The sequence below is a fragment of the Oryctolagus cuniculus genome, chromosome X, assembly GCF_051225735.1.
Source record: "Oryctolagus cuniculus isolate XC-2025 breed Fujian yellow rabbit chromosome X, ASM5122573v1, whole genome shotgun sequence".
In the NCBI taxonomy this organism is placed as follows: Eukaryota; Metazoa; Chordata; class Mammalia; order Lagomorpha; family Leporidae; genus Oryctolagus; species Oryctolagus cuniculus.
The window spans coordinates 77,088,104-77,109,289 of NC_142888.1; the positions used below are offsets into that span (position 1 = coordinate 77,088,104).

Below are 21,186 nucleotides of genomic sequence, written 5' to 3' on the forward strand. Positions count from 1 at the left end.
TTTTTTTTTTTTTTTTTTTTTTTTTGACAGGCAGAGTGGACAGTGAGAGAGAGAGACAGAGAGAAAGGTCTTCCTTTGCCGTTGGTTCACCCTCCAATGGCCGCCGCGGCTGGCGCACTGTGGCCGGTGCACCGGGCTGATCCGATGGCAGGAGCCAGGTACTTCTCCTGGTCTCCCATGGGGTGCAGGCCCAAGTACTTGGGCCATCCTCCACTGCACTCCCGGGCCACAACAGAGAGCTGGCCTGGAAGAGGGGCAACCGGGACTAGAACCCCGTGTGCCGGTGCCCCAAGGAAGAGGATTAGCCTAGTGAGCCGCGGCACCGGCGACAGTGGGTGTCCTTCTAAGCCAAGCGCAGTGGCCTGCGTCCCACTACGTTTCTAGTATGGCAAGGCCCCCAGGTGTCTCATTATTTTTTCTCTTTTGTCCTTTTGCAGCCCATCCCAGAGAGAGGACAGTGGAGGCTTCCCAAACCGGCATCTCATCCTGCTCAAAGACACAGGAGCTGGCCTGGGTAAGAAGCAGGGCATTGTGGGGGCATCGTAAGCGTAGGGCTCACATCAGATGGGAGGACAGAGAGGACGATGCCCTGCCTCACCTCCTTGGGTCCAACGTCATCACCCCTATAGAGTCCCAGGTTTTGTCTGTATGGTGTGGAGCAGTGCAGAGTTCATTCGCACATGGAGGTGCCTCTGTCCAGGACCCGTGGTTTTGCTATAGCTCCAGTTATCTCCACATGCAGTCGTGGCTGTGCCCCATTAAACAGCCACCCCTTCACTCATTCATTCTCACCTGCCTGAACAGATACTTTTTTTTTTAATCTTTTAATATCTGTATTTACGTCTTCAAATATAGTTTATGTAGTAATAAAAAGGACTGGGAGTTTAACAATATAAAATTTTTTGGTGGGAGGGGATGCAATTCAGTGGATAACAATAACTTCTGTTTTCCCTAGAACACGTTCCATCTGGATATCCTTTAGATTTATTACCATACGTTTAAAAGCACTGATATACTTTCTACAAATCATGCATTCCTCAAATAATACAATTGGTTCTTGGAGAGGTAGAGTAAAAAATTCTTAGACATCACAATATCATACAGAAACCCTAAGGCTCAAATCTACTAAAGAAAATCTTACTCCTTAACATATAATTTCCTACCTCTAGGAGAATTTTAATTCGATAGTTTCCCCCTACTTGGGGGCAACAACAACAACAAAAAGGTTGAGAAACACGGTTCTAGGTCTGTGTCATTTTTCTGTTTCTTTTGCCTGGGGCATCTTCCACTGCTTTCCCAGGCCATAGCAGAGAGCTGCATTGGAAATGGAGCAGCCAGGACTTGAACCAGCACCTATATGGGACGCTGGCACTGCAGGTGGTAGCTGCACTCACTATGCCACAGTGCTGGCCCTCCGTTTTTCTATTTCTTCCTAAGTCGGATTTAGCAACTGCATTAGTTTGATAGGGATGTCATATATAACCAGATTGGGTGCCATAAACAGAGGAATTTATTTTCTCAAGTTCTGAAGGTCATTCAGAAGCTCAAGTTCAAGGTGTTAGCAGGTTTAGTTTCTTCTAAGTTGTTGCTTCTTGGCTTGCAGAAATCTTTCTGTTGTGACTGTTATCTCATGGTTGTCCCGCTCTGCCCAAGTGCTGCTCCTGACTTTTCGGCTCTTCGTATGTCCAAATCTCTTCCTCTCGTCAGTGTTAGAGATAATCTGGATTCCTGAGGAAATCATTTCCACGAGGTAAAGGAGATAGAGGGACACTGCATTTATCTAAAGAAGACCATATTCCTCATAAGACAGCGATTCATCTCCTGTATGCACATTGAAAGGAGAGTGAAGACACGTTGTTGGGCGTGGATCCTGCTTAAACTGCTGGACCTTATTGGCCTGACGCATATAGCAGTAGAGAATTTCTCTCGTACATTTTATAGCCGAATGCTCCAGCTCATGGGTCCTTCCCTTGTCATGATCAGTGCTCCTGTATGGAAGAGACGAACCCCAGGCCGCCCAGCAGCACAGTACAGGCTGTCGTGGGTCTTGGCCATGTGATCACCCCTGCAGGTTTTAGTGGGAAAGAAACCTGTGGCCAGACTAAGATTCAGCAGCAATGTTGACTTGACAATTTTGTAATAATGATCCAATTTATCCCATAGCGTTTCATTACCAGGTCTTGGAAGATTAATGCTTTTAAGAGGTTCATAAACTGAAACGGACCTTAAGAAAGCGGGTGGAGAGGTGACTGGCTTAGGTGAGCTGGCCATTTCAAATTGTTGACTGCAATCATAAGCGTCGCAGGCTGAACTGAGCGCTTGGTCTGAGCCCTTTCCTCCAAGACCTTCTAGCTCTCTTCGGCCAAGAGCCCCGTCGCCCCTGCGATAGCGCCAGTTTTCAGAGTGGGAATGGGGAAGAGCCCATTGGATCCCTGAGGGCTTAAGCCACTTGTGGTACGGACAGTGTGGCCTGGCTAGGTTCTAGTGCCCTACACCCACGGGGGTTGTCCTAAGGAGCATCCAGTGAACATTGGTCCCTAGGGCAGCCCAGCACTGGGTGCTGAGGCCAAGCTGCATGGGCTCTGTGTCTGTTTAGCACCCAGTGCATTGCCCTAGCTCCTCCTGTGACCCCCTCAACTGGGCAGTCATGCTGTGCACTCCTTGGACTGCACTGGGTGTTTTTTCCTGCGCGCAGGGAGGAGGGAGCACTGGCAGGAACAGGGCAAATTGCATTTGTGGTGCAATACTGCCATCAAGAGGAATTCGTTGCAGATGCCGCCAGTGGTGGCTGTGAGCGTGCGCCTGACTGGCTTGGCATGGAAGTGAGAGTGTGTGCCCTTCCTGGGGCCCCCTTGCAAGCTCTGGTCAGCTGGAATCCCAGAACCGGGAGGGCTCTGGAAGCCGGGAACAGGCAGTGGCAGGGGCTGAGCTCCGGGACTTGTAGCCTCTGTGTCCTAGCCTGGAAGAGTCGGGAGACTGGTGGCCGCCATGTCTGGGCGGGGCTTGTAGAAGCCTGGGCCATTTTGTCTGAGGAAGAGCTGTGGGCATTTTCGTCCCTCCTCTTGTCTTAAGGGTGAACTAGGTTAGCACAGTTTGTATTCTGAATTGTATGGAGACTTCCAGTGCCTGGTAGAGGAATGCAGGGTCTTGTTGAGGGAAAGGGGGTTACATGAGCACCAAAGGGACTGCAGCATTTTCCTACCTCTTCCCCTCATAGGTGACCTGATCAGCCTGGCGGCCATCCCGGGAGGACCCAGTCCCTGAGGAGCACAGATGCAGGCCAGCGGGGAACGGCGCTCATCAGTGTGACAGGTGTGCGGCTCCTCCTCAGTGCCAGTCAGGTGTCGCCTGTGCTGAGGGAGCTGTGACCTCAGCGAGCAGGAATCTGCTGTGCCCCTGAGACCTGCAGGGTGTGGGGGGCAGGGAGAGTAAAGCTCACCCAGTGCAGGGGAGCAGGGCTGCTCAGGCTCCCTGCTGTGACCTGGTGGGGAGAGTCAGGAAGTGCTGCCTCCCCTCCTGTGCAGAGACACAGTGCCCTGAGATGCTTCAGCTGCAGGCTGTGCACCATGGCGGCCCCTGAGCACCAGCCCCACCGCTTCTGCAGCCTTGCAGTCTGGGCCTCTCAGGATCCCTGGGTGGGGGAGCCTGGCACTCAACTTTCCACACCAACCTTGCTGCTGCCTGCTTTGGGCACTGAACTCTCTCCCCCTCACTTGCCAGCCTTCCCCGTGGGACATACTGGATGGACACAGTTCATTCTGAAACTGCTTCCGCTGGATGGCGCTGCTGCTCCAGAAATGGAACCATCCCATCTTCCCCATCTCTCCCTCCGCCTTTTGTGGCTGAAAAAAGTAATGGTATCCTCCACATAATGGAACCCAACAATCTAGAATAACCAATGTCACTGGGTCTGCAGATCTCACACTAGGGCCCTGGCAATCAAGATGTCAGCAGATGCTGCATAAGCCCTGCAGGGTTGGGTGTAGCACCCCACCTCCACTAGACCAGGATTCCCTCTGTGCTCCCAGGGCAGACAGCTCACTGGTCTTTTTCATTTCTACCACCTCTCTGTTGTGTCTGTTAAGCCCAGGAACCTGGTGCATTCTCCTGGGGACACAGCCCTTTTTTGGTGAGCTGGTGTCTCCCAGGGGCAAGTGAGCAGAACTTCTAGGGTGGTACGTGCTCTTTGCCAGCTACTTCATGCTAAAGGCATGTCCAAGTCAGCTTCTTTCAGGAGTATGCTAGGAAGTTTCTAGACCCAATCATCCAATCCTGTTTTGTCATGGTCTTGAAATCATGTTGAAACCTGTCATATGGAATCCCCCTGTTCTCTAGTAAGAGCAACCGTGTTAATGCAGACCTCTCAACAACTCTAAGCTGTGCAAGCTGCCTGACATTGGTTTTCCTTCAAGGGTTGAGTGGCAGGAAAAGTGCTGTGCTGTGCTTCTGGCTCCAAGCTGCTAATCATGACGGGCACGGTGGCCTGCCTCCGCTACCTTCCTAGTAGACTCCCAGGTCTCCCTGGGAGATCCACACTTCCATGTTTTCACACCAGTTCTGGAGGTGCTGGGTGACATGGCCTAGGACAGCGCCAGCGTTTCCTGAGAGCCCCACAGCCACTCTTCCTCGTATTAGAAGGCACCTGGAACATTCCAGTGACAGTGTCCGAGTCAGCCTGTGCCTGGATGAGGAGGTGTCCCAGCCTGTGGGGCCTTTGCAAGGATTTTCCAGGGCTGAAGCCAAGTGTGGTGCAGACAGTGGGGCTGGCTTAGGTGCAGGTCCCTACTGTGGCTCAGGGTCCTTACAGATATCCCTTGTGCACTGGTCCCATGTGCAACCCCCAAGCTGTGTCAAGGCAGAGGGAGGAAATGTTGGGGTTCAGGGCAGGTGGCATTTGTGGTGCAATTCTGCCATCAGGAGGAAGCGGTTGGCACATCTCACCAACCCTTCCAGTATGTGCATGTGTGGACTGGCTTGGCAGGAAAGGGAGGGTGCAGATGGGTCCCAAGGCTGCACCCTGTGAGAGCTCAGAACCCTTGGGTCCAGGGCTAGCGTGGCCACTGCAGCCTGTGGGTTGTGGAAGCCCTGAACACAGGTGATCCACGTACTGAGCTCAAGGTGGTGTGATGGCTTGTCCCAGCATGCAGAACTGGAGATCCTGGTGGCGGCCTTGTCTGGGCGGGGTTTGCAGAAGTCTCTGCAAAGACCTAAGGTTGGTTCTGATCAGGATTCTATCTCATTTTCCTAATCCCCTCATGCCCTGAAGCATTGGGGTCGCTGTTTTAGATGACCTCTGGGCCCAAGAGGACTCTTTCAATTTGAACCTGCCTCCTCCTACAAGAACACAGGAGTCTTCCAGTTTCGGGATCTGCTTATGGCCATTAGAACTGATCCATTTCCATTGCATGGTATCTGGCTGCGAGTCCTTACATTCAGCCTCCCTGTGAGCTCCCAAGAGCTCCTGGTCCCAGCAGGAGCATAGAGCCACTCCTGACTGCAGTTGTCCTTAGCAGAAGGAGCCTGGATGACAGGGGCCCTCTAGTTGTGGGGATCCTAGCAGTGTGGGAGGAGCCAGCAGAAGCAGTGACCAGTTGCCTATGAAGAGCAGACTTTGTTTGAGGGGTGCCAGAAAGTAACACACAACTGGGACAGGAACGGACTTGAAACCCTGAACTGCTTTAGGTCTAGCTCCAGACAATCAGGAGTTCTTACCTGGTTTTTCAGCAGGGCCAGTGTCCACAGAAACTCAGCTGCTTGTCTCAAATATGGCGGCCAGTGAGGCCTGCCCTCCTCTGCCACCTGTCCATGTCTGCCTGTCCCCCAGGTTCCACCCTTGGGTGACCTGATCCTGACCCATTAAGGAGGCACCTGCTGGAGGGCCCTGGCCAGCAACAAGAACTGTGATTGCATCCACCCCACTGTTCCCTAATCACAAACATTCTACTAGGGTCTGCACAGAGAGAGGGGAAGGCACAGTCAGACCCCTTACATTTCATGGCTGTGTTGCCCCACTATTGCCACCTGCCCCCATCTTCTCCTCTCCTACCCTTTGTGGATGAACCCAGCAAAGAAAGGAACCTAATGCATGAGGCCTTTCAGCAGTGTGTGCTGTACTGGGGTCCTGGGGGAAACGATGTCTCCCTCTCTGCTCCCATTGTGGAATCTCACTGTGCAGAACACAACAAAAAGAGTAAGGATGTTTAGAGGTCCCTGCAGATAGCATAACTTTTTACATTATAGGCCCTAACCACTGCTACCTTCCTAGGTCCACATGAATTTATTTATAAAGCTCTGGTGCAATGTTGCCTTCACAGACAGAGTTGTTGCTTTCCTGGATACATTGAGTCCTAAGCTCATAAAGGATGAGTTCCCGGATGTCATCTCCTCATTTGCTTTCTTTTGTCCCTTTTCCAGCCCATCCTGGTGAAAAGACAGTAGAGACTTCACAAACTGGCATCTCATCCCACTCAAACTCCATCTCAACCCACAGGAGCTGGCCTGGGTAAGAAGCAGGGCATTGTGGGGGCAGCGGGAGTGACAGGGCCTACCTTCGATGGGAGGACAGTTCAGATGATGCACTGATCACTTCCCTGGTTCCAAGGTTGTGTTTCCATGGAGTGGAGGAGTGCAGAGAGTATTTGTGTGTGGAGGTGTCCCTATCTAGGACCCGTGGGTTTGCTATACAATCCAGGTTGCTCCATGTGCAATTGTGGCTGTGACCACACCTTCACTCAATGATTCTCTCTTGCCTGTAAAGATACTATGTCACTTATACGTTATCAGGTCTATACATGCATATGTATACCCCTTCTTGTTCCATTCTGTTCAATTGTCTGCATGATGTAGTGTGGATAGATTCCTCCTAATTCATGAGTTACCACCAATATGTGTGTCCTCAGGCAGTGACCCTGGGCAGGCACATGGATAGTTAGTGTGTTTGCTGTGGCCCTTGTCTCCCGTCCTGAGTGTGGGACCTCTGTATCTGCAGACCAGGGAGGAGCCCTGTGAGAGTACAGGTTTCGTGAGGCCTGTGGTCCTGGGATGGCTGTAACTCATCCCTCTCTTCCTTCCCAGTACCTCTGACTACATACCCTTTCAGTCTGCCTGGATGAGCTGTCACGTGGGAATGACTTGTCAATGACTGATTCAGATTCTCTGGCTGCCCTGTACCTCCGGGGCAGGCTGGCGTGGCAGGGTTCAGTGACAGTGTAAAGTCCCCCACTTTTCAGAATGGGGTTGGATGAGAGCCAGTGGGATCTTTGCTTGTATCCCGGAGAGCCTAAGCAACTTGTGGTGCAGACAGTGGGGCCTGGCTAGGTGCAGGTGCCCTGCCCCCACGGGGGGGTGCCCTAAGGAGAGTCCGATGAGCAAGTTCTCAAGGGCAGCCCAGGACTGCGTGCTGAGACCAGACTGCATGGGCTCCGGGTATGTCTAACACCCAGTACATTGCCCTAGCTCCTCCTGGTCCCTAGGAACCAGGCAGCCATGCTAGGTATCTGTTGGGACAGGACTGGTTGTTTTTTCCTCCACGCAGGAAGGAGGGAGGACTGGAGGGAACAGGAGAATGGCATTTGTGGTGCAATACTGCCATCAAGAGGAATTCATTTGCGGATCTCCTCAGCTGGTGGCTATGTGCCTGGGCGGGTCTGGCTTGGCAGGGAAGTGAGGGTATAGGTTGGTGCCAAGACGATGTTTTCTGTAGGGCTCAAATCAGTGGGGGCCCAAGCCAGCTCAGGTCTGCACATGGAGTGGGCTCTGAAGAACCCAGACACAGGCAGTTACAGGGGTCGGAGCTCTGGGATTCATGGCAGGTGTGACCTGGTGGGAAGAGCCTAGAGGCGGCCATGTCTGGGCTGGGCTTATGGAAGCCTCCGCCATTTCGTGCTGAGTGGGTGCTGTGGGCATTTTCCTCCCTTCTGTTGTCTTAGGAGTCAAGTAGGGTGGCAGACATTAGACGGTGAATTGTCTGGGAGACTCCCAGTGGTCCAGGAACTGTCTGGTGGAGGAACACAGGGGCTTGTTGAGGGAAAGGGGGTTACATGAGAACCAAAGGGACTGGAACATTTTCCTACCTCTGTCCCCTCATAGGTGACCTGATCAGCCTGGCGGCCATCCCGGGAGGACCCAGTCCCCGAGGAGCACAGATGCAGGCCAGCGGGGAACGGCGGTCATCAGTGTGACAGGTGTGCGGCTCCTCCTCAGTGCCAGTCAGGTGTCGCCTGTGCTGAGGGAGCTGTGACCTCAGCGAGCAGGAATCTGCTGTGCCCCTGAGACCTGCAGGGTGTGGAGGGCAGGGAGAGTAAAGCTCACCCAGTGCAGGGGAGCAGAGCTGCTCAGGCTCCCTGCTGTGACCTGGTGGGGAGAGTCAGGAAGTGCTGCCTCCCCTCCTGTGCAGAGACACAGTGCCCTGGGATGCTCCAGCTGCAGGCTGTGCACCATGGCGGCAGGGAGCCCAGCACTCAGCTTTCCACACCAACCTCGCTGGTTCCTGATCTGGGCACTGAACTCTCTCCCCTCACTTGCCAGCCTTCCCTGTGGGATGTGCTGGAGGACACAGTTCATTCTGAAACAGCTTCTGCTGGATGGCGCTGCTGCTCCAGAAACAGAAGCACCTCCTTCCCCAGCTCTCCCTCCACCTTTAGTGGCTGAAAAAAATAATGGCATATTCCAAATACAGGAACCCAAGAATGAATGTTTCCAGTGTTGGGGTACCTGCGTAGTTGCCATCCCATTTGAATGCTGTCTCTCAGACTGTAATTTTCAGTGGGAAGACTAGAAATCACCTGTGTATCTGTAGATACTTCATTGCCATGTGTGTTCTGATCAGAATGTCACCATGACCTCTGCCCAGTGTCCTGATCACACTGGGGAAGCAGCCACAGCTGCCTGGGTGCAGTGGTCTTCCCTAGCATCCTGCATGTCTGGGGCAGGTGGATCAGCACCTCTGATAGAATGGCCTCTCCAGCTTCTGGCTACTTTTCCCTCAGCTCCTCTCTCTCTCTCTCTTCATCACCTCCAACCCAGGGGAGCCAGGAGGCCCCTCTCTAGCCAAAACCTTGGACATTTTAAGGTCTAGGGAGCAGCCCTAGAAGTTATAAATCATTGTGCGGGTTGTCATGCACGTTCTTGCATATTTAATACTTTCTCTATATTTGGTTCTATGCCTTGTCCTACTTTCATTGTTTCCCAAATCCATGTTGGGGTGGACACTGTTGAAATCGATTCCTTCCATTACTGGGATCATGTCTATGTATTTTCTCTGGCAGCTCACTGATGGGCATTGGACAACAACTGGGAACCTGAGTCAGCTGCTAGGAGGGGAGGTGTGTCTTGGTTGTAGCACTTAGGTCACCTCCTGAATGCCCATTGTGTGGGAATCTTTTTGTCTGAAGACCAGGGAACAGCCCTGGAGAGGAGCCAGGTGTTCCAGCCCTGCTGTCTTAGTGTCAAGGATCCTCAATCTTCCTGTCCTCCAGTGTCTTTGTGGTGGTGGTATTGCACTTCCCATCTTTGTGTCTGACCATTGGAGACCTGGTGTTCAGGCTGACCTCCCAGGAACTAGGAGACCGCCCAGATTAGAGTTCCCATTGGGGAGGTAGGTGGTCTGGGCCCACCTGTGCTGCGAATTGTGCTATTTCCTGTGCTTTCTTCCTTGTGCAGAGGTAACCATATCAGCTGTGTTTGCAAGTGTACATTCCTAGGATGGCTTCATGGAGACAATTTATTTGAGTCCTAGGCCTTAGGCCTAGGGCCTCCATTCATGGGAAATCCTTTCAGCACGGAGAGCCAGTTGTCAGAGCTAGGACACCCGGTTTCAGACTGCATCTAAGTGGACACATGTTGATCCTTGGTTTACTAGGAAATGGCAGAGGAGGAATAAGAGGATTGTGTAGTACTGCAGAATCCTTGTTGGTAGTTGCATGCATTTTTGTCCATGACGACTGGTGTTTACCTGTCATCATATTGGTATTCTTAGACATCCAACCTAGCCATGTGTGGGAGTAGAATTAATTCAGGGTCCAAGCAGGACCAAGGACAGGTTCAGCAGATTGGGACCTTTCTACAAGGATTAGGGGAGGTTGACCCATGTTGTTTCAGCTTCTGTAAGAACTAGGACCAGGTTGCATCTCCTTGGTGTGGAGGAGTGCAGGGTGTTTAGCACATGGAGGAGACCGTGTGCGGTACCCGTGGATTTGCATTATTTCCCAGATAGCTCTATGTGCAACTGTGGCTGTGTCCCGATAACACAACCACCCTTTCATTCATTCATTCCGACTTGCCTCTAAAGACACTGACACCCACTTTAACCGTGTCTGTGTATGCATACTTATTCCTGTTCCTTCTCCATCCCCACTTCTTCCTGAGTGATGCGCTGTGGATGGAGATGCCTCCTAAATCATGAGTTATCACTAGTATGTGTTTCCTTCTGCAAACCTGGGAGTTCTCAAGCAGTGTTCCTTGGTCAGGAGAAGGAGAGTAGGTATGTTTGCTGTGATTCGTGGCTCCAGTCCTCACTGACCCAAGTGTGGGACCCTGATTGTCCAGAGCAGAGGAGAGCCCTGTGAGAGTAGAGAGGTACTGAGGCCTGTGGTCCTGGGGAGGCTGTAACCCTTCCCTCTCTTCCTTCCCAGTACCTCTGGGTACAGACCCTTTAAGTGTGCCTGGAGGAGACATTATGTCAAAAGGACTCATCAGTGACTGGGTCAGTGTATCTGCCTGTCCTAGACCTCCTGGGAAAGCTGTCGTGGCAGGGCTGTGTTACAAGATCTGAATCCCACTGTTGTCAGTATAGGATTGTGTCAGAGCCCCTGGTCCTATGCCTTGATCCCAGAGGGCTGAAGCCATTTGTCGTCCAGTCAGTGAAGCCTGGCCTGGCGTTGTGCCTACGCCCGCTGATGTTACCCTTAGGAGTATCCATCGAGTGGTGGTCCTGAGGACAACATAAGAATTGCTTGCTAAGGCCAGGCTGCCTGGGCACCAGATGGGTTCAGCCCCCAGTGCATTGCCTTAGCTGCCCCTGCTCCCATCAGACCCAGGCAGACTAGCCCAAGTGGATTGCAGCCATGCAGGCACCCACTGGACAGCGCCGTTTTTTCCCTTCACGAAGGGAGGAGGGAGAACCCGCGGGTACAGGGTAGATGGCATTTGTGGTGCAACACTGCCATCAAGAGGAATTCATTTGTGGAAACTGCGAGGCTGGCGGCTGAGCGCCTGCGCAGAACTGGCTTCCCAGGGACATGAGGGTGCAGGCGTGTGCCGAACCCGTGGAGGCCCGGGACAGCTCGGTTCCTTGCAGTGAGTGCAATCTGGAGTTTCCGAACACAGGCAGTGGCAGGGTGCTGAGCTCCGGAACCTGCGGCCGCTGTGTCCTAGCCTGACATAGCCAGGAGCCCTGTGGCCGCCATGTCTGGACGCGGCTTGTGGAAGCGTCAGCCATTTTGTCTGAGCAAGAGCTTTGGGCATTTGGTCCCTGTTTTCTTAGGTGTGAAGTGGGTGCAACACTTTCTGTTCTGAAGTGTCTGAAAATTCCCAGTGGACCAGGAACTGCCTGGGTAGGAACGCCGGGGCTTGTTGAGGGAAAGGGGACCAAAGGGACTAGAGCATTTTCCTACCTATGTCCCCTCATAGGTGACCTGATCAGCATGGCGGCCATCCCAGGAGGACCCAGTCCCCGCAGGAGCACAGATGCAGGCCAGCGGGGAACGGCGGTCATCAGTGTGACAGGTGTGCGGCTCCTCCTCAGTGCCAGTCAGGTGTCGCCTGTGCTGAGGGAGCTGTGACCTCAGCGAGCAGGAATCTGCTGTGCCCCTGAGACCTGCAGGGTGTGGGGGGCAGGGAGAGTAAAGCTCACCCAGTGCAGGGGAGCAGAGCTGCTCAGGCTCCCTGCTGTGACCTGGTGGGGAGAGTCAGGAAGTGCTGCCTCCCCTCCTGTGCAGAGACACAGTGCCCTGAGATGTTTCAGCTGCAGGCTGTGCAACATGGCGGCCCCTGAGCACCGGCCCCACCGCTTCTGCAGCCTTGCAGTCCGGGCCTCTCAAGATCCCTGGGTGGGGGAGCCCAGCACTCAGCTTTCCACACCAGCCTTGCTGGTGCCTGCTCTGGACACTGACCTCTCTCCCCGTCACTTGCCAGCCTTCCCCGTGGGACATACTGGATGGACACAGTTCATTCTGAAACTGCTTCCGCTGGATGGCGCTGCTGCTCCAGAAATGAACCATCCCATCTTCCCCATCTCTCCCTCCGCCTTTTGTGGCTGAAAAAAATAATGGTGTCCTCCACATAATGGAACCCAAGAATCTAGAATAACCAATGTCACTGGGTCTGCAGATCTCACACTAGGGCCCTGGCAATCAAGATGTCAGCAGATGCTGCATAAGCCCTGCAGGGTTGGGTGTAGCACCCCCACCTCCACTAGACCAGGATTCCCTCTGTGCTCCCAGGGCAGACAGCTCACTGGTCTTTTTCATTTCTACCACCTCTCTGTTGTGTCTGTTAAGCCCAGGAACCTGGTGCATTCTCCTGGGGACACAGCCCTTCCTTGGTGAGATGGTGTCTCCCAGGGGCAAGTGAGCAGAACGTCTAGGGTAGGTCATGCTCTTTGCCAGCTAATTCATGTTAAAGGCCTTGTCCTTGTCAGCTTCTCTTAGGAGTCTATTTTAAAGATGTCTCTAGACCGATCCACCAATTCCTCTGTCACAGTCTCGATACAGTGCTGAAAGTCTGCCTGTCCCCATTGATTTCTCACTGTTGAGGTTCATCGTTTTGCCATCTATTCTTCTGTGCGTTAAGAGATTCAGGGCTGCCAGGCCTGTTTCTCAAACCCTGGGTCAGGGATGATTTACCAGTCTTTAGGCTGGTCCCCAGTCCCAGGCTCTGACTGTGATGGTACTGGTTCCGTCCTGTCCTTAGAACTGGGGCCTTGGTGCTGCATGTCCTGAGTGAGAGAGTATAGACACCTTCTCTGTCACATGCAACCCCACTGTTTTCCGGTAATAGTAGCTGTGTTAATGCAAACTGCTCAAGATCTCTCAAAGTTGTTCAGTTACCTGACAGTGGGTGTCCTTCCTTTTTTTTTTTTTTTTTTTTTTGACAGGCAGAGTGGACAGTGAGAGAGAGAGACAGAGAGAAAGGTCTTCCTTTGCCGTTGGTTCACACTCCAGTGGCTGCCGCGGCTGGCGCTGCGGCCGGCGCACCATGCTGATCCAATGGCAGGAGCCAGGTACTTATCCTGGTCTCCCATGGGGTGCAGGGCCCAAGCACTTGGGCCATCCTCCACTGCACTCCTGGGCCACAGCAGAGAGCTGGCCTGGAAGAGGGGCAACCGGGATAGAATCCGGTGCCCCGACCAGGACTAGAACTCGGTGTGCCGGCGCTGCAAGGCAGAGGATTAGCCTAGTGAGCCGCGGCACCGGTGACAGTGGGTGTCCTTCTAAGCCAAGTGCAGTGGCCTGCATCCCACTACGTTTCTAGTATGGCAAGGCCCCCAGGTGTCTCATTATTTTTTCTCCTTTGCCCTTTTGCAGCCCATCCCAGAGAGAGGACAGTGGAGGCTTCCCAAACCGGCATCTCATCCTGCTCAAAGACACAGGAGCTGGCCTGGGCAGGAAGCAGGGCATTGTGGGGGCAGCGGAAGCGTAGGGCTCACATCAGATGGGAGGACAGAGAGGACGATGCCCTGCCTCACCTCCTTGGGTCCAACGTCATCACCCCTATAGAGTCGCAGGTTTTGTCTGTATGGTGTGGAGCAGTGCAGAGTCCATTCGCACATGGAGGTGCCTCCGTCCAGGACCCGTGGTTTTGCTATAGCTCCAGTTATCTCCACATGCAGTCGTGGCTGTGCCCCATTAAACAGCCACCCCTTCACTCATTCATTCTCACCTGCCTGTAAAGATATATATTTTTTAAATCTTTCAAGATCGTATTTACGTCTTCAAATATAGTTTATGTAGTAATAAAAAGGACTGGGAGTTTAACAATATAAAATTTTTTGGTGGGAGGGGATGCAATTCAGTCGATAACAATAACTTCTGTTTTTCCTAGAACACGTTCCATCTGGATATCCTTTAGATTTATTACCATACGTTTAAAAGCACGGATATACTTTCTACAAATCATGCACTCCTCAAATAATACAATTGGTTCTTGGAGAGGTAGAGTAAAAAATTCTTAGACATCACAATATCATACAGAAACCCTAAGGCTCAAATCTACTAAAGAAAATCTTACTCCTTAACATATAATTTCCTACCTCTAGGAGAATTTTAATTCGATAGTTTCCCCCTACTTGGGGGCAACAACAACAACAAAAAGGTTGAGAAACACTGTTCTAGGTCTGTGTCATTTCTCTGTTTCTTTTGCCTGGGGCATCTTCCACTGCTTTCCCAGGCCATAGCAGAGAGCTGCATTGGAAATGGAGCAGCCAGGACTTGAACCAGCACCTATATGGGACGCTGGCACTGCAGGTGGTAGCTGCACTCACTATGGACAGTGTTGCCCCCCCCCCCATTTTACTATTTCTTCCTAAGTCAGATTTAGCAACTGCATTAGTTTGATAGGGATGTCATATGTATCCAGATTGGGTGCCATAAACAGAGAAATTTATTTTCTCAAGTTCTGAAGCCGAAGTTCAGTCAGAAGCCCAAGTTCAAGGTGTTAGCAGGTTTAGTTTCTTCTAAGTTGTTGCTTCTTGGCTTGCAGAAATCTTTCTGTTGTGACTCTTTTCTCATGGTTGTCCTGTTACCGGTGAATGGCAGGGTTCTTGTCTTCGTGCAACAAAGAATTCAGGCGTGAGGCAGAGTAGTGGAAAGTAGCAAAGTTTAGTAGGGAAAGGACATCCGTAAGAACGGGTGGGCACTTCTCCAGACAGAACCTGAGAGAGAGTGCCCACTCACTGGGACTGAGGGAAGGAGCAAGGTTACATGGTTGAGTGGAGAGATTACACCTGGGGAGGCAGGCAGGCAGGCAGGCAGCCGACTCAGCATAGAGGCAGAGGGCTGAGTGTGCAGTCCAGTTGAGGCCAGGGGTTTTTCAGGAGATGGGTCTTTGTCTTCACTCATCTCCTCCTGAAACAAAGGATTTTATGGATGTAAATATTAAGAAGCTCCTGAGTTTTCCTCTTCAGGTGTCGGACAGGAGGAAGCCTAGCTGGCGCCGTCCTAACCCAGCATCCAAGATCCGGAGCAGCGTATTTGAAGTGCTGATACTGGGCTGCTTCTGGGAGATTGTGGAAGATTGTCAGACAGAAGGGGCTGGGAACTCCACCTGGCAGGTTATAGGGTAGGAGGGGCAGAGGAAGATGCGAGCACTTTGCTGCCCCTGAAAAGTTATCGGCATGACTGTGAGATGCAAATGTAGATGCTGGACATAGATGTCTTTTCTTTAGCCTTTGTCACACACACATAAGCTCATATCTGACTTCCTACGTAACAGTCCCACTCTGTCCAAGTGCTGCTCCTGACTTTTCAGCTCTTTGTATGTCCAAATCTCCTCCTCTCGTCAGTGTTAGAGATAATCTGGAGTCCTGAGGAAATCATTTCCACGAGGTAAAGGAGATAGAGGGACACTGCATTTATCTAAAGAAGACCATATTCCTCATAAGACAGCGATTCATCTCCTGTATGCACATTGAAAGGAGAGTGAAGACACGTTGTTGGGCGTGGATCCTGCTTAAACTGCTGGACCTTATTGGCCTGACGCATATAGCAGTAGAGAATTTCTCTCGTACATTTTATAGCCGAATGCTCCAGCTCATGGGTCCTTCCCTTGTCATGATCAGTGCTCCTCTATGGAAGAGCCAAACCCCAGGCCGCCCAGCAGCACAGTACAGGCTGTCGTGGGTCTTGGCCATGTGATCACCCCTGCAGGTTTTAGTGGGAAAGAAACCTGTGGACAGACTAAGATTCAGCAGCAATGTTGACTTGACAATTTTGTAATAATGATCCAATTTATCCCATAGTGTTTCATTACCAGGTCTTGGAAGATTATAAGAGGTTCATAAACTGAGCCGGACCTTAAGAAAGCAGGTGGAGAGATGACTGGCTCAGGTGAGCTGGCCATTTCAAATTGTTGACTGCAATCATAAGCGTCGCAGGGTGAACTGAGCGCTTGGTCCGAGCCCTTTGCTCCAAGACCTTCCAGCTGTCTTCGGCAATGAGCCCTGTCGCCCTTGCCATCACGTTTGGGCTGGCTGCCTTCAAAGGTACTTTGCCACGCCCACCTTATGAGGTCCATATATGCATATGTATACCCTTCTTGTTCCATTGGGACAGTAGTATGAATGATGCACTGTGGATAGAGATTCCCCCTAATTTGTTAGTCAACAGCAATATGTATTTCCTTCTGCCAATATAAGGAGTTCTCAGTGACCCTGGGTCAGGTGCACGGAGAGTCGCTGTGTTTGCTGTGGCCCTCATCTTCTATCCTGAGTGTGGGACCCTCATTGCCTGCAGACCAGGGGAGAGCCCTGTGAGTGTACAGAGGTACTGAGGCCTGTGTTCCTGGGATGGCTGTAACCCTTCCCTCCCTTCCTTCCCACTACCTCTGGCTACAGACCCTTTAAGTCTTCCTGTGTGAAACATCATGAGAATATGACTTGTCAATGACTGATTCAGATTATCTGGCTGCCCTGGACTTCCTGGGCAAGTTTGTGTGGCAAGGTTCAGTGAGAGTGTCCGGCCCCCCGCTTTTCAGAATGGGAATGGGTCAGAGCCCATTGGATCCCCGAGGGCTTAAGCCACTTGCGGTACAGACAGTGTGGCCTGGCTAGGTTCTAGTGCCCTACACCCACGGGGGTTGTTCTAAGGAGCATCCAGTGAACATTGGTCCCTAGGGCAGCCCAGCACTGGGTGCTGAGGCCAAGCTGCATGGGCTCTGTGTCTGTTTAGCACCCAGTGCATTGCCCTAGCTCCTCCTGTGACCCCCTCAACTGGGCAGTCATGCTGTGCACTCCTTGGACTGCACTGGGTGTTTTTTCCTGCGCGCAGGGAGGAGGGAGCACTGGCAGGAACAGGGCAAATTGCATTTGTGGTGCAATACTGCCATCAAGAGGAATTCGTTGCAGATGCCGCCAGTGGTGGCTGTGAGCGTGCGCCTGACTGGCTTGGCATGGAAGTGAGAGTGTGTGCCCTTCCTGGGGCCCCCTTGCAAGCTCTGGCCAGCTGGAATCCCAGAACCGGGAGGGCTCTGGAAGCCGGGAACAGGCAGTGGCAGGGGCTGAGCTCCGGGACTTGTAGCCTCTGTGTCCTAGCCTGGAAGAGTCCGGAGACTGGAGGCCACCATGTCTGGGCGGGGCTTGTAGAAGCCTCCGCCATTTTGTCTGAGGAGGAGCTGTGGGCTCCTGTGAGACCTGCAGGGTGTGGAGCACAGGGAGAGAAACTCACACAGTCCCTTGCTGGGGGGGAGGGTGTGTGGGGGGCAGAGCTGCTCAGGCTCCCTGCTGTGCCCTGGTGGGGAGAGTCAGGAAGTGCTGCCTCCCCTCCTGTGCAGAGACACAGTGCCCTGGGATGCTTCAGCTGCAGGCTGTGCAACATGGCGGCCCCTGAGGACTGTCCCACATGACTTCTGTAGCCTGGCAGACAGGGCCTCTCTGGATCCCTGGGTGGGTAGTCCTACACTCAACTTTCCAGACCAACCTTGCTGGTGCCTGCTCTGGGCACTGAACTCACTCTCCCTGAGTTCCGGGCCTTCCACGTGGGATGTGCTGGATGTACTGTAGGCCATTCTGAAACAGCTTCCGCTGGATGGCGCTGCTGCTCCAGAAATGGGCCTGTCCCGACTTCCCCTTCTCTCCCTCCGCCTTTTGTGGCTGAAAAAAATAATGGAGTCCTCCAGAGACAGGAACCCAAGAAGGAAGGTGTCCAGTGATGGAGTACCAGGGTGGTTGCTGTCCCTTGGTGAATGCTCTCCCTGGGATTATAATTGTCAGTGGAAAGACAAGCAGAATCTGGTTTCTATAGATATTTGTATGTGTTTTGATCCGAATTATCAGCATGAGCACTCCCATAGTCCTCTGTACCATTGTGGAAGCAGCCACAGCTGCCTGGGTACAGTGGTTTTCCCTTGCATCCTGCCTGTCTGGGGAAGATGGATCTGATAGAATGACCTCGCCACTTTCTGACTACTTTTCCCTCAGCTCCTCTCTCTCTCTTCATGACCCCCAACCCAGGAAGAGCCCAGAGGCTCCTTTTTTTTTTGACAAGCAGAGTTAGAGAGAGAGAGAGAGACACAGAGAGAAAGGTCTTCCTTTTTCCGTTGGTTCACCGCCCAAATGGCCGCTACGGCCGGCGCTACACCGTTCTGAAGCCAAGAGCCAGGTGCCTTTCCTGGTCTCCCATGCGGGTACAGGGTCCAAGCACTTGGGCCATCCTCCACTGCCCTCCCGGGCCACAGTAGAGAGCTGGACTGGAAGATGAGCAACCTGGACTAGAACCCGGGGTGCTGGCGCCGCTGGCAGAGGATTAGCCAAGTGAGCCAGGGCACTGGCCTATATGTGTACATTCTTAGGACAGCTTCATGGGGAGAATTTCCTGGGCTCCTTGAAACAGCTACCTAGCCATAGTTGGGAGTGAGAGGGAATGAAATCAAGCCAGGGTCCCAGGGAGGGCCACGGTCAGGTTTGCCCAGCTTCAACATGTCCAGAAGGCTTGAGGAAAGTTGAGCAAGGCTGTATGGGTTCAGCCAGCACTAGGGCCCTGCAGAGAGCTAGGCTGCCTCTGTGTTAGGATAAAGTATCAACATTTGCATCTCGGTGCAATCATGCATTTTAGGGACCAGCAGAACCCTCTGTCAAGGTGTGCTTACCTGGATGAGTGTGACGACTTCCTCTAGCCCCTTTCTGGACAGTAGCACTGGCTCAGGGGTAGGGACTCTGGCAGAGGCCTCTCCTCAGAGCAGTCTGTCCCACCAGTAGGGGAGCAGAGGCCTAGGCTGGGTGATCAGGTGTCCTAGCCTGTGGGGCCTTTGCATGGATCCCCGAGGGCTGAAGCCAAGTTCAGTGCAGGTGTTGCGGCGCGAGTAGGTGCAGGACCCTACTATAGCTGGGGTGTCCATGTAGACGTCCCTTGTGCGCTGGTCACACGTGCAGCCTCCAGCAGTGTACAGCCACCAGGGTCAGTGCAGTACCCAGTGCTGCGTGTTGGCTCCTCCTGCTCCCCTCAGCCAGGAAGAGTGGTCATGCTGGGCAGCAGCCATTTTGGATTCCTGCTGAACAGCTCTGGGCATTTTGTAGCTGTTTGAAGGGCGGAGGATAGACACGTTTTGGGGTAGGGCATGTGGCGTTTGTGCTATAATACTGCCATGGAGAGGAAGCAGTTTATGCAACCCGACAGCACTTGCAGCTGTGTGCCTGTGTGGGACAGGCTTGGCAGAAAAGGGAGGGTGCAGGTGGGTCCCAAGGCTTCCCCCTGTGAGGGCTCAGAGCCCTTGGATCCGGGTCCAGCTTGGCTACCATGTCCAGTGGGTTATGGTGGCCCAGAACATAGGCAAGGCCGGGGGACCGAGTTCTGGAGTGTGTGTGCAGCTTGGAGCAGATAGCGGAACTCGGGATCCAATTGTTCCCATGTCTGGGTGGGGCTTGCAGAAGTCTCTGCAAAGACCTAGGCTTGGTCCTGATCAGGATTCTGTCCCGGTGCCTTGATGCATGGGGGTCACTGTTTTAGATGACCTCTGGGGCTCAAGAAGGTTCCTTCAACCTTGAACCTGCCAACTCCTACAAGAACACAGGAGTCTTCCAGTTTCACAATCTGCTTATGGCAGTTAGAACTGATCCATTTCCCTTCCTCAGAACCTGTCTCAGATCCTTACATTCAGCCTCCCTGTGAGCTCCCGAGAGCTCCTGGTCCAGGCAGGAGCATAGAGCCGCTCCTACTGCAGTTGTCCTTAGATGAAAAAGCCTGGATGACAGGGGCCCCCTAGGGGTGGGGTCCTAGCAGTGTGGGAGGAGCCAGCAGAGGCAGTGACCAGGGTGGATGTTGCCTATGTAGAGCAGACTTTGTTTGAGGGTCTGCAGAAAGTAACACACAACTGGGACAGGAATGGACTTGAAACCCTAAACTGCTTTAGGTCTAGCTCCAGACAATCAGGAGTTCTCACCTGGTTTTTCGGCAGGGTCAGTGTCCACAGAAACTCAGCTGCTTGTCTCAAATATGGCAGCCAGTGAGGCCTGCCCTCCCTAACTCCTGTCCATGTCTCCTGTCCCCCAGGTCCCACCCCTGGGTGACCCGATCCAGACCCATTAATGAGGCACCCGCTGGAGGGCCCTGGCCAGCAACAAGAACCATGATTGCTTCTACCCCACTGTTCCCTAATCACAAACATTCTACTAGGGTCTGCACAGAGAGAAGGGAAGGCACAGTCAGACCCCTTACATTTCATGGCTGTGTTGCCCCAGTATTGCCACCTGCCCCCATCTTCTCCCCTCCTACCGTTTTTAGATGAACCCAGTTAAGAAAGGAACCTAATGCACGAGGCCTTTCAGCAGTGTGTGCTGTACTGGGGTCCTGGGGGAAACGATGTCTCCCTCTCTGCTCCCATTGTGGAATCTCACTGTGCAGAACACAACAAAAAGAGTAAGGATGTTTAGAGGTCCCTGCAGATAGCATAACTTTTTACATTATAGGCCCTAACCACTGCTACCTTCCTAGGTCCACATGAATTTATTTATAAAGCTCTGGTGCAGTGTTGCTTTCACAGGCAGAGTTGTTGCTTTCCTGGATACATTGAGTCCTAAGCTCATAAAGGATGAGTTCCCGGATGTCATCTCCTCATTTGCTTTCTTTTGTCCCTTTTGCAGCCCATCCTGGAGAAAAGACAGTAGAGACTTCCCAAACTGGCATCTCATCCCACTCAAACTCCATCTCAACCCACAGGAGCTGGCCTGGGTAAGAAGCAGGGCATTGTGGGGGCAGCGGGAGTGACAGGGCCTACCTTCGATGGGAGGACAGTTCAGATGATGCACTGATCACTTCCCTGGTTCCAAGGTTGTGTTTCCATGGAGTGGAGGAGTGCAGAGAGTATTTGTGTGTGGAGGTGTCCCTGTCTAGGACCCGTGGGTTTGCTGTACAATCCAGGTTGCTCCATGTGCAATGTGGCTGTGACCACACCTTCACTCAATGATTCTCACTTGCCTGTAAAGATACTATGTCACTTATACGTTATCAGGTCTATATATGCATATGTATACCCCTTCTT

At 52.7% G+C, this 21,186-nt stretch overlaps 1 protein-coding gene across 44 annotated transcripts in view; it reads left to right on the plus strand.

Moving 5' to 3' along the window:
* LOC103351904 (uncharacterized) overlaps positions 1–21,186 on the plus strand; it is a 250,964-nt gene that overhangs the window by 90,475 nt on the left and 139,303 nt on the right. For 17 of the 44 annotated variants that reach the window (XM_089324012.1, XM_089324013.1, XM_089324015.1 and 14 more), the window contains exons 12-14: positions 438–514; positions 6,415–6,502; positions 20,789–20,876. In XM_089324012.1, the coding sequence (XP_089180138.1) occupies positions 438–514; positions 6,415–6,502; positions 20,789–20,876 (253 nt within the window). Of the gene's footprint in view, positions 1–437; positions 515–1,603; positions 1,751–2,163; positions 2,259–3,217; positions 3,313–6,414; positions 6,503–8,088; positions 8,184–11,509; positions 11,725–13,523; positions 14,221–20,788; positions 20,877–21,186 lie in introns of those variants that run through there. The other 27 variants (XM_089323984.1, XM_089323983.1, XM_089323990.1 and 24 more) reach the window with 10 other exon arrangements.